Raw genomic sequence first — 11,104 nt, forward strand, 5'->3', positions numbered from 1 at the left:
ATGAATGCCCATCCATGTGGTAGGCCCACTGTTGTAAAACGGCCCGTTGCATTGTTTTATTAGTCCTGATTCCTATAATGAATCAATTTGGCAATTTAATCACTGAATATCAGCTCCCCAACTGTATCAGCAGTTATTATGATTATATGTGCAATGTGTTTCACACAACGGGAAATGCAGAGGTATATTATTTTTCACTGTGATCAGCTTGTCAAAAATTGATGGATACAAACTTTAAACCACTGATCATGACAATGGGGTGAAACTCCTGGACAACAGTTGTGATTGTCCATTTTACTTCGACCTGTCCAGTTTTTAGGATATGTTTGTTAACGTGACTTCGCATGTTTGTTTGATTGAGCGCCATTTAGGTTCGGCTATTTGATCGAAGAAACCTGCATGATGTAAACAGTTTCCGTCTCATTACATTGTCATCCATTTGATCTCTAATCTGTAGGATACAGAAAAGGCCACATACCATTTCTGCCAGATCCTATATGTGCTACAGGATTTATGTTAGGTACATTTTTTGGACAAAACGTTGGTGGAGTTGAAGCGATGAGTCTCTCCAACATCACCCTAGAGAGGAGCACTGGGAATGGACAAGCAAAATATTACCCATTCCTGCTTTTGACAAAGTGGGTCCTGCTTATCACAGGGCGGCATCAGCTCTCACCTAAAAAGCCCATATGCCACTGGTTAAGAGAAATTGTAATTGTTTTTGGACAGTATTATGTGAGGTTGTATGTGTTGTTGGAGGTGCGTTTTGGTCTGTTTAGCTCAGAAAATGCCGCCCTCATAATCCTGTCTAATGAGCGGCCGGCCGTGAGAAGACGCCTTCTGTCCAATGACTCTTATGTGTAATGTAATGGAACTGAGAAGCATGATTGAAGGGCTCTAAAATACTTCGATAGAGTTGAAAATAAATGTCACTTTTTAGACAAAATAAAATTACATACTACAGCACAAAGCCTAAATTTAGGTGAATCAATATAACTTCAAGTATATTATTTGTGTAGTTAAAAATGGGATAAATCAATGCATTTGCAAGCGCTGGCTATTGAACCTTTATCCCTTGCTATTTGTCTCCATCTGTCGGTATTTTAGCAGTACACCACCCACAGGAAGTTATAAACGAAGCGCGCTTGGTAACAAACCGGGCGACAAAAACGACTGCTGATTATTAAACAACACTGAATGAAACTGAGTTTTAAGAAATCACTTACTTTACACAGTTATTATACTTCGTAGCACGTGTTCCTGCACACCACAGAAACGAAGGGAATTGTGGCACACCGCAATTTTTAGGTATGAATGCGCATCTGATTGTCTTGACTTGTATAAATAACAGTCCATGGCTGGCAGGCCATCGATTTAGCTTGCTAGCTAGCTCGATCTGGATGAATGAGAGACACGCAAGTCATTTTTTTTTTTTAGAAATGCCAGACATGATATGTAAAAAAAAAATTCTATCATCATTTGATCAGATTGCATCTGAGTGATTTGATAAATTGCGGATAATAACTAGCTTGCTAACGTTTGCTAGCTAGCTAATTTACTGAATGAGCTGAGTGAGCTGAATCTATCTACGAAGATAATACTAGGCCTAACCTAGGTAGCTAACTAACAAGCTATATGGTAGCCATGTTCAACTTAATTTATAACTTGTTTTCATTGCAAAGTACTGGAAGCAATGCATCTCCAATAAGATCGCTTTGCTGTTCTGTTTTCTGGATGTGTAGCTAGCTTGGGGTTATCATTCTGATCTCGTACAAGTGTTGCAGGAGCTTCGCGGCAGCATGTCTGTGTCTGTGATCATTAAATGGGGAGGACAGGAGTACTCCATCAGGACACTCTCCGAAGAGGACACTGTGCTGGACCTCAAGCAGTCCATCAAGTCCCTGACAGGGGTTCTCCCAGAGAGGCAGAAACTCCTAGGATTAAAGGTCAAAGGTAAAAACCCATCTGTAAAAAGCCAATAACTGTTTTACTGCATTTGAGAGTTAATTGGCACGTGCAGCACAGATTGTATGGAAGTATTTTCCGTCTCAAGCTTCACACCGTTGTGGATTTCTGCCTTTTTCTGAGTTGTCTGGATATCTGATTCATCACGTCTTAATGGTTCTGTCTCGCTCCCAGGCAAACCAGCAGAGGACCAAGTGAAGCTTGGTTCACTGAAGCTGAAACCCAATACCAAGATTATGATGATGGGCAGCAGGGAGGAGAGTCTGGTGGGTTCCTCTTCCTTCTGCTCTTGTACTAAACAGTATGGTGAACCATTCCACACCTAGGACTGTGATTGGTGGAGCCCGCTTCCAGCTGTTTACCAGAAGCAATGTCACAACAAGCACGGACTTGTAGAGTGTTGATGTTTCTAACTTTAGCATGTCAAAGACCTAGGCCTCATAACACCCAATCGCTTTGTTTTGTTTTGTGAAGGAAGAGGTTTTAGCACCTCCCCCAGAGAATGATGACATTGTCAATGACTTTGACATTGAAGAAGAGGTGATTGAAGTACAGAACAGGTGCAGTAGGACTTTGCAGATCCAAATAATTTACACCGTCGTTTCAGTCATACAAGTAATGAATTGATTCGGCTCAAACTTCGCTTGGCACTCTACGATATGTTTTCTAAGATCACATAGTCAGTCCAATGACTTGTTTTAACTTAATGCCCTTTTTTGTTTTCTTTAGAGAGGAGAACTTGGCCAAGATAGCCCGCCGTGTGAAAGACTACAAAGTGGATGGGATGAACCCACCCAGGGTAGGAAAGAGTCTGTTGGTACTAGATGTCGACTACACGTTGTTTGGTGAGTAAGAAGACTATTAAAACTGCACTGGCCACTGCTGTTTGTGATTGAATAATTTCACCATTTTCTAAATATGAAACCTATTTTAGATTTTAAGAATGTAGAATATTATTGAAAGATGTTATACTCTTGTCCTTATGCTGTGCTTTTTTCCCCCACACATTTGGAGCATGTTTCTCTGTGATTTGTTTAATAACCAGATCACAAGTCCTGTGCTGAGACGGGACAAGAGCTCATGAGGCCTTTTCTCCACGAGTTCCTGACCTCAGCGTATGAGGACTATGACATCATCATCTGGTGTAAGTACCAAACTGCTCGTTTTGATGCACAGTTGAACTGAACTGGCCCTAATTTGTGTTTTAATTTGTTCTAGCTGCCACGAGTATGAAGTGGATTGATGCTAAAATGAAAGTAAGTATTCCCTTCTGATAAGTTTATTATTATGATTTTTTTTTTTTATCAGTCTCAATTTGTTGACTCTTCACGGCCAGAAAGAGGCAGTGTTTCCCCCAAAAATATTTTTCACAACATGTAAACTTCCATTGAGAGCACTATACACATGCATATTGAGCAGCAATGATTTAATATGCGCTGTTGACCTGTAGTATAGAATGTCAGATCAGATGTTGTCTTCCTGTTGTGGTGTATGTGACTGTCTCACCGTGCCCTCTGGTTTCTCAGGAGCTGGGAGTGACAGACAACCCTAACTACAAGATCACCTTCATGCTGGACAGTGCAGCCATGATCACCGTGCACACGCCTAAGAGGGGTGTCGTGGAGGTGAGTGTGCCTACACTGGAGCAGACGACCTCCTCAATCCCTCTGATTCATGTCCCAGTTGCCTGAACGAGCTGTCTCCAGACAGTGTTGTGATGGATGTGTTACAGGTGAAGCCTCTCGGGGTGATATGGGGCAAGTACAGTGAGTTCTACAGCAAGAGGAACACCATCATGTTTGATGACATTGGCAGAAACTTCCTCATGAACCCACAGAACGGACTGAAGGTAAGTTCTGCTAGAACATACATTACATACATGCTGTTTCTTGGCTTCACTTGCGGTTGTTTGAGACGGGATTTATTACCATTGGAGGTGTGGATTTAAAAACATATATTGAACTAGGCAAGTCAGTTAAGAAATACATCTTATTTACAATGACGTCCTACCAAAAGACCTCCTGTGGGGGCTGGGATTTAAAATAACTATTGTGTGTGTGACAACCTACATCACGACAAGAGAGACAACACTACATAAAGAGAGAACAAGACAACAACAGCACGGCAGCAACATGACAATAACATGGTAGCAACACAACATGACAATAACATGGTAGCAACACAACATGACAATAACATGGTAGCAACACAACATGGTAATAACATGGTAGCAACACAACATGGTAATAACATGATAGCAACACAACATGGTAATAACATGGTAGCAACACAACATGGTAATAACATGATAGCAACACAACATGGAAGCAGCACAAAACAGGGTACAAACATTATTGGGCACAGAGAACAGCACAAAGGGCAAGAAGGTAGAGGACAACAATACATCACGCAAAGCAGCCACAACTGTCAGTAAGAGTGTCATGATTGAGTCTTTGAATGAAGAGATGGAGATAAAACTGTCCCGTTTGAGTGTTTATAGCAGCTCGTTCCAGTCGCCAGCTACTTTCAATAGTCTGAGTAAAATCTGCTCAGGTTCTGAGGTCGTGGTACTTTCTGGATGGAGGATAGAAAGGGAGGGCGAGAGACCAGCTCACCCCGTTGTGAGGTTTTTTTACTCTACAGGTTGATAACCACATTGTCGTCCATCAGTTCAGTTTGATACTTAGAACATATATTGCATTTAGAACGCGTTGCAAAAATGTCACTAAAGGAGAGAACGAATCATCTCTCCTCACTGGTTACATGGACAGACGTGTGTATTGACCGAGGTGCTGTGGAATCCACTGGAGTAGACCAGTAAAATGTCCACACGTGTAATTACTCTTCTATGGACCCTGACACGAATTAGAGACTGGCGTAATATTTGCTCAAATGTGATGGCCGGCCATTCTAAGAGACCAGCGTTTGTTTGAGAGTCTGGGCTATTTTAACAAACCTAACGTAATGCTATTGTAGTGCTGTAAGTCCAGCCATCGTTACCACTAAGACCACATTTTGGTTGGGTTTTAAATATCCGCACCAGCGCTGCCTGAATTTGGCATATGATTTTAAGAACACACCTCAGATATTACCACCCCTCCCGCCTCAGATATGACCACCCCTCCCTCCCGCCTCAGATATGACCACCCCTCCCTCCCGCCTCTGATATGACCACCCCTCCCTCCCGCCTCTGATATGACCACCCCTCCCTCCCGCCTCTGATATGACCACCCCTCCCTCCCGCCTCTGATATGACCACCCCTCCCTCCCGCCTCCCTCCCGCCTATGACCACCCCTCCCTCCCGCCTCTGATATGACCACCCCTCCCTCCCGCCTCAGATATGACCACCCCTCCCTCCCGCCTACCCCATGAGATATGACCACCCCTCCCAGATATGACCACCCCTCCCACCTCAGCACCAGAGTTCCTATAAGAGAGGTCCATGACCACCCCTCCCACCTCAGCACCAGAGTTCCTATAAGAGAGGTCCATTCCCACCCCTCCCACCTCAGCACCAGAGTTCCTATAAGAGAGGTCCATTCCCACCCCTCCCACCTCAGCACCAGAGTTCCCATGACCACCCTCCCACCTCAGCACCAGAGTTCCTATAAGAGAGGTCCATGACCACCCCTCCCACCTCAGCACCAGAGTTCCTATAAGAGAGGTCCATTCCCACCCCTCCCACCTCAGCACCAGAGTTCCTATAAGAGAGGTCCATTACCACCCCTCCCACCTCAGCACCAGAGTTCCTATAAGAGAGGTCCATTCCCACCCCTCCCACCTCAGCACCAGAGTTCCTATAAGAGAGGTCCATTACCACCCCTCCCACCTCAGCACCAGAGTTCCTATAAGAGAGGTCCATTACCCCTCCCACCTCAGCACCAGAGTTCCTATAAAAGGTCCATTACCAGACCTCAGCACCAGAGTTCCTATAAGAGAGGTCCATTACCACTCCTCCCACCTTAGCACCAGAGTTCCTATAAGAGAGGTCCATTACCACCCCTCCCACCTCAGCACCAGAGTTCCTACCACCCCTCCCACCTCAGCACCAGAGTTCCTATAAGAGAGGTCCATTACCACCCCTCCCACCTCAGCACCAGAGTTCCTATAAGAGAGTCCATAAGAGAGGTCCATTACCACCCCTCCCACCTCAGCACCATTCCTATAAGAGAGGTCCATTACCACCCCTCCCACCTCAGCACCAGAGTTCCTATAAGAGAGGTCCATTACCACCCCTCCCACCTCAGCACCAGAGTTCCTATAAGAGAGGTCCATTACCACCCCTCCCACCCCTCCACCTCAGCACCAGAGTTCCTATAAGAGAGGTCCATTACCACCCCTCCCACCTCAGCACCAGAGTTCCTATAAGAGAGGTCCATTACCCAGAGTTCCTCCCACCTCAGCACCAGAGTTCCTATAAGAGAGTCCATTACCACCCCCCTCCACCTCAGCAAACCTATAAGAGAGGTCCATTACCACCCCTCCCACCTCAGCACCAGAGTTCCTATAAGAGAGGTCCATTACCACCCGTAAAAACCTCAGACCCAGAGTTCCTATAAGAGAGGTCCATTACCACTCCTCCCACCTCAGCACCAGAGTTCCTATAAGAGAGGTCCATTCCACCCCTCCCACCTCAGCACCAGAGTTCCTATAAGAGAGGTCCATTCCCACCCCTCCCACCTCAGCACCAGAGTTCCTATAAGAGAGGTCCATTCCCACCCCTCCCACCTCAGCACCAGAGTTCCTATAAGAGAGGTCCATTACCACCCCTCCCACCTCAGCACCAGAGTTCCTATAAGAGAGGTCCATGACCACCCCATCCCACCTCCCACCTCAGCACCAGAGTTCCTATAAGAGAGGTCCATTCCCCCTCCCTCCCCTCCCACCTCAGCACCAGAGTTCCTCCATTCCCACCCCTCCCACCTCAGCACCAGAGTTCCTATAAGAGAGGTCCATTCCCACCCCTCCCACCTCAGCACCAGAGTTCCTATAAGAGAGGTCCATTCCCACCCCTCCCACCCAGCACCAGAGTCCCACCTCCCAGCACCAGAGTTCCTATAAGAGAGGTCCATTCCCAAAACCCCTCCCACCTCAGCACCAGAGTTCCTATAAGAGAGGTCCATTCCCACCCCCTCCCAGAGTTCCTCAGCACCAGAGTTCCTATAAGAGAGGTCCATTACCACCCCTCCCACCTCAGCACCAGAGTTCCTATAAGAGATGACCACCCCTCCCACCTCAGTCCATTACCCACCCTCCCACCTCAGCACCAGAGTTCCTATAAGAGAGGTCCATTACCCCTCCCACCTCAGCACCAGAGTTCCTATAAGAGAGGTCCATTCCCACCTCAGCACCAGAGTTCCTATAAGAGAGGTCCATTACCACCCCTCCCACCTCAGCACCAGAGTTCCTATAAGAGAGGTCCATTACCACCCTCCCACCTCAGCACCAGAGTTCCTATAAGAGAGGTCCATTACCACTCCTCCCACCTCAGCACCAGAGTTCCTATAAGAGAGGTCCATTACCACCCCTCCCACCTCAGCACCAGAGTTCCTATAAGAGAGGTCCATTCCCACCCCTCCCACCTCAGCACCAGAGTTCCTATAAGAGAGGTCCATTCCCACCCCTCCCACCTCAGCACCAGAGTTCCTATAAGAGAGGTCCATTACCACCCTCCCACCTCAGCACCAGAGTTCCTCCATTACCACCTCAGCACCAGAGTTCCTATAAGAGAGGTCCATTACCACCCTCCCACCTCAGCACCAGAGTTCCTATAAGAGAGGTCCATTACCACTCCACCAGAGTTCCCTATCCCACCTCAGCCCACCTCAGCACCAGAGTTCCTATAAGAGAGGTCCATTACCACCCCTCCCACCTCAGCACCAGAGTTCCTATAAGAGAGGTCCATTCCCACCCCTCCCACCTCAGCACCAGAGTTCCTATAAGAGAGGTCCATTACCACCCCTCCCACCTCAGCACCAGAGTTCCTATAAGAGAGGTCCATTACCAATCCTGGGCTAGGGTTGTAAAACAGACATGTGAAGGCTTTAAAAGGTCAGTTGTAAACCAGCATGTGTTTTGACAATAGTGATGGCTTAAGGCCAGATGAAAATAGAGCCCTCTGCTTTTTAATGTCAGTTTTCAATAAGTAGCCTCCTTGAGTCTTCGAGTTGTCAGCTGTCATTATGGTGTTTATTTTGATACAACCCATTTTCAATGTCCCCCCCTTTTAGATTCGTCCATTCATGAAAGCGCACTTAAACCGTGAGAAAGACAAAGAGCTCTTCAAACTCTCTCAGTATCTTAAAGAGATTGCCAAACTGGAGGACTTCTCAGGTCTCAACCATAAGCACTGGGAGAGGTAAGGTTCCGGATTATGCAACAAACTTCATCTTAATGTACTTTTCTGTTGTTTTTCTGCTTCAGTCCTGACCTTTTTCTACTAGATGATCGTAACTGTGCCCATTGCTGTGTTGTGGTGTATGTCTGCAGGTATCGTACAAAGAAACAAAGCCAGTGAGAGCAATGTTGTGGATGTGTGAAGGGATGGTCGTTCCTCAACCAGGAACAGTGCTGGACACTCAAGCCCTCACACAACTACTACTGCCTGTTTCTGACTGGGAGCTGTTTCCTATTGTTTGGCTTTTTAAAAAACTTCTGTTCTTCCCTCAACTATGTCTTTCTCTGTTTCAGTCTGGGAGACAGTAAATACTATTCACCCATCAGTACTCAGTTTACATGTAATGGTTTTTATGTTAGGTTTCACCCAATTGTTCTTTCAGATTAGTGACTGTCATCTGTAGCTATGACACTTAACCTCAGAGTTATACGAACATGAGTTTGTTCTGTACTGATAGTGTTCTGTATTCTCTTTCTCTCCTCTTCCCCCTGCGGCTCTCTCCTCTTCTCCCTGCGGCTCTCTCCTCTTCCCCCTGCGGCTCTCTCCCTGGCTCTCTCCTTTTCCCCTGACTCTCCCCCTGGCTCTCTCCTTTTCCCCTGACTCTCCCCCTGCGGCTCTCTCCTTTTCCCCTGACTCTCCCCTCCTCTTCCCTTTTCCCCTGACTCTCCCCTGCCCTCTCCCCCTGGCTCTCTCCTTTTCCCCTGACTCTCCCTTTTCCCCTGACTCTCTCCTTTTTTTCCCCTGACTCTCCCCCTGCGGCTCTCTCCTTTTCCCCTGACTCTCCCCCTGCGGCTCTCTCCTTTTCCCCTGACTCTCCCCCTGCGGCTCTCTCCTTTTCCCCTGACTCTCCCCCCCCTGCGGCTCTCTCCTTTTCCCCTGACTCTCCCCTCCCCTGCGGCTCTCTCCTTTTCCCCTGACTCTCCCCCTGCGGCTCTCTCCTTTTCCCCTGACTCTCCCCCTGCGGCTCTCTCCTTTCCCCCTGACTCTCCCCCTGCGGCTCTCTCCTCTTCCCCCTGCGGCTCTCTCCTCTTCCCCCTGCGGCTCTCTCCTTTTCCCCTGACTCTCCCCCTGCGGCTCTCTCCTTTTCCCCTGACTCTCCCCCTGCGGCTCTCTCCTTTTCCCCTGACTCTCCCCCTGGCTCTCTCCTCTCCCCCTGCGGCTCTCTTCTGGCTCTCTCCTCTCCCCCTGGCTTGCAGCTCTCTCCTCTATGACACCACCATACTAAGTAGATATAGTGAAGCTGGTACAGTCACTGAGTGAAGCTGGCACAGTCACTGAGTGTTACCGAGGTCACGGTTTGACACTGAGGTGTATTGGGCCTTTATTAGGAGTGTGACATCCATATGCTGCTGCTGGTCACAGGTCATTTCAGAAGGAGACTGGTGACAATGTCCATCAGGCAGTCTTTAGTTTTTCCTCATTGTCTGTTGACATCAGCTATGCCTGGAAACCAAATATATCTCTGCACCTGGTTACACTGTATGTTTCTATATTATTCATTTGACACAACTTTGATTTGAACTGAACATTTCTTTCATATTCTCAGGCAATTGTTGGGTCCACTGAACCAAACAATAGTTGTTGTAGTGGAGTGACTGAAAATAAATGGGGGAAAAGGCACTTCGTTTTTTTGTGTGGGGAGGGGGGGGGGGGGGGGGGCAATTAAAGGCATTGTTTGGCAGACTCAGCCCAAGCGCTATAGACACTGAAGTCAGATCAGAGTTCTCCGGTTTTATGAGGTTTATTTGTAAATAGAATTGTATATTTTCAGTTGGAAGAAGGGATGTGGTTCAGAGCATCGAGGCAGACAGCTTTTATCCCTTTCTCTTTAAAAGGAGCAGCAACTCCATATTTGCTTACATTTGCTTTATCCATTGGCAGTAACACTAGAGCGTTCATTCTCTCACGCCATCTTGCAAAGTTATGCAATAAGCTAAAGATCAACTGCTATCAGAGGAAATGAATACATGTCGGGGTTTACATAGTTTAAAATATCTGTTTTGGATTGTCAAATATTTATTTTACACAGACTTCCTTTCAACTTTGTTTTCTTGTAAACAATGTTTTGTTACCTTGTCGGGTATCAAAGGTGAATGTATAAATATGCTTTCAGTTGTTAAATGAAGGTACTATCATTTATTTAACTAGACATGTCAGTTAAGAACCAATTCTTATTTACATTGACATTTAACAAGCTGTGGTTGTCTACCCTTGCATCCCAGACACACGTGGATGACTGACAATAGTAAATCATGTCTGTTGTTTAAGTAGCAGCACTTAAAACATGTTTTTATTGTTTCTATTTTTTATTGTTGAACGTTAAAACGTACAATCCACCTGCAGTGAAGCCGCTCAACATTTACATTACATTGTCATCTAACAGACTCAACCTATTATTGGTTTAGTTGTCACTTTTGCCATATTGTTACCTCAGTTTTCTTCACAATAACTTGGCTTCCTCATCTTTTACAAATCATCACATTAATTGTGTCCTGTTGTATGTCAGACAACATGAACATGTTTTAACAAGTGGACACTGTTGTGAACATATCCCAAGTGTAAATTAAATATTTTCTACAAAAGCTCCTTTACCAGTCTGCTTATTATACAGTGTTACATTAGTGTAACCATTATACAAAGTAAACTAATTCTAGTGCCTTAAAGTGATCATTTAAAAAAATATAAACAAATGACGATTTGCTGATTCAGATGTATGGCTAACAAATGAGCAGGGTCGTGTA

General features: G+C 46.1%; 1 protein-coding gene across 2 annotated transcripts; it reads left to right on the forward strand.

Annotated features, from left to right (window-relative positions):
• Positions 1 to 1,129: 1,129 nt before the first annotated feature.
• On the forward strand, positions 1,130 to 8,999 carry LOC135551000 (ubiquitin-like domain-containing CTD phosphatase 1). Of its 2 annotated transcripts, none has more exons than XM_064982348.1 (11): positions 1,130 to 1,308; positions 1,777 to 1,953; positions 2,140 to 2,231; positions 2,440 to 2,525; positions 2,695 to 2,810; positions 3,011 to 3,109; positions 3,184 to 3,221; positions 3,492 to 3,590; positions 3,698 to 3,814; positions 8,197 to 8,324; positions 8,456 to 8,999. In XM_064982348.1, the coding sequence occupies exons 2-11, from the start codon at positions 1,800 to 1,802 to the stop codon at positions 8,481 to 8,483; spliced, it is 957 nt and encodes a 318-aa protein (XP_064838420.1). In that variant the 5' UTR covers positions 1,130 to 1,308; positions 1,777 to 1,799; the 3' UTR covers positions 8,484 to 8,999. The 2 variants fall into 2 exon arrangements, with proteins under 2 accessions (XP_064838420.1, XP_064838421.1); XM_064982349.1 differs by having other exon boundaries at positions 1,785 to 1,953.
• The last annotated feature ends 2,105 nt before the right edge of the window (positions 9,000 to 11,104 follow it).

This window comes from Oncorhynchus masou, chromosome 12 (assembly GCF_036934945.1).
Source record: "Oncorhynchus masou masou isolate Uvic2021 chromosome 12, UVic_Omas_1.1, whole genome shotgun sequence".
Classification (NCBI taxonomy): Eukaryota; Metazoa; Chordata; class Actinopteri; order Salmoniformes; family Salmonidae; genus Oncorhynchus; species Oncorhynchus masou.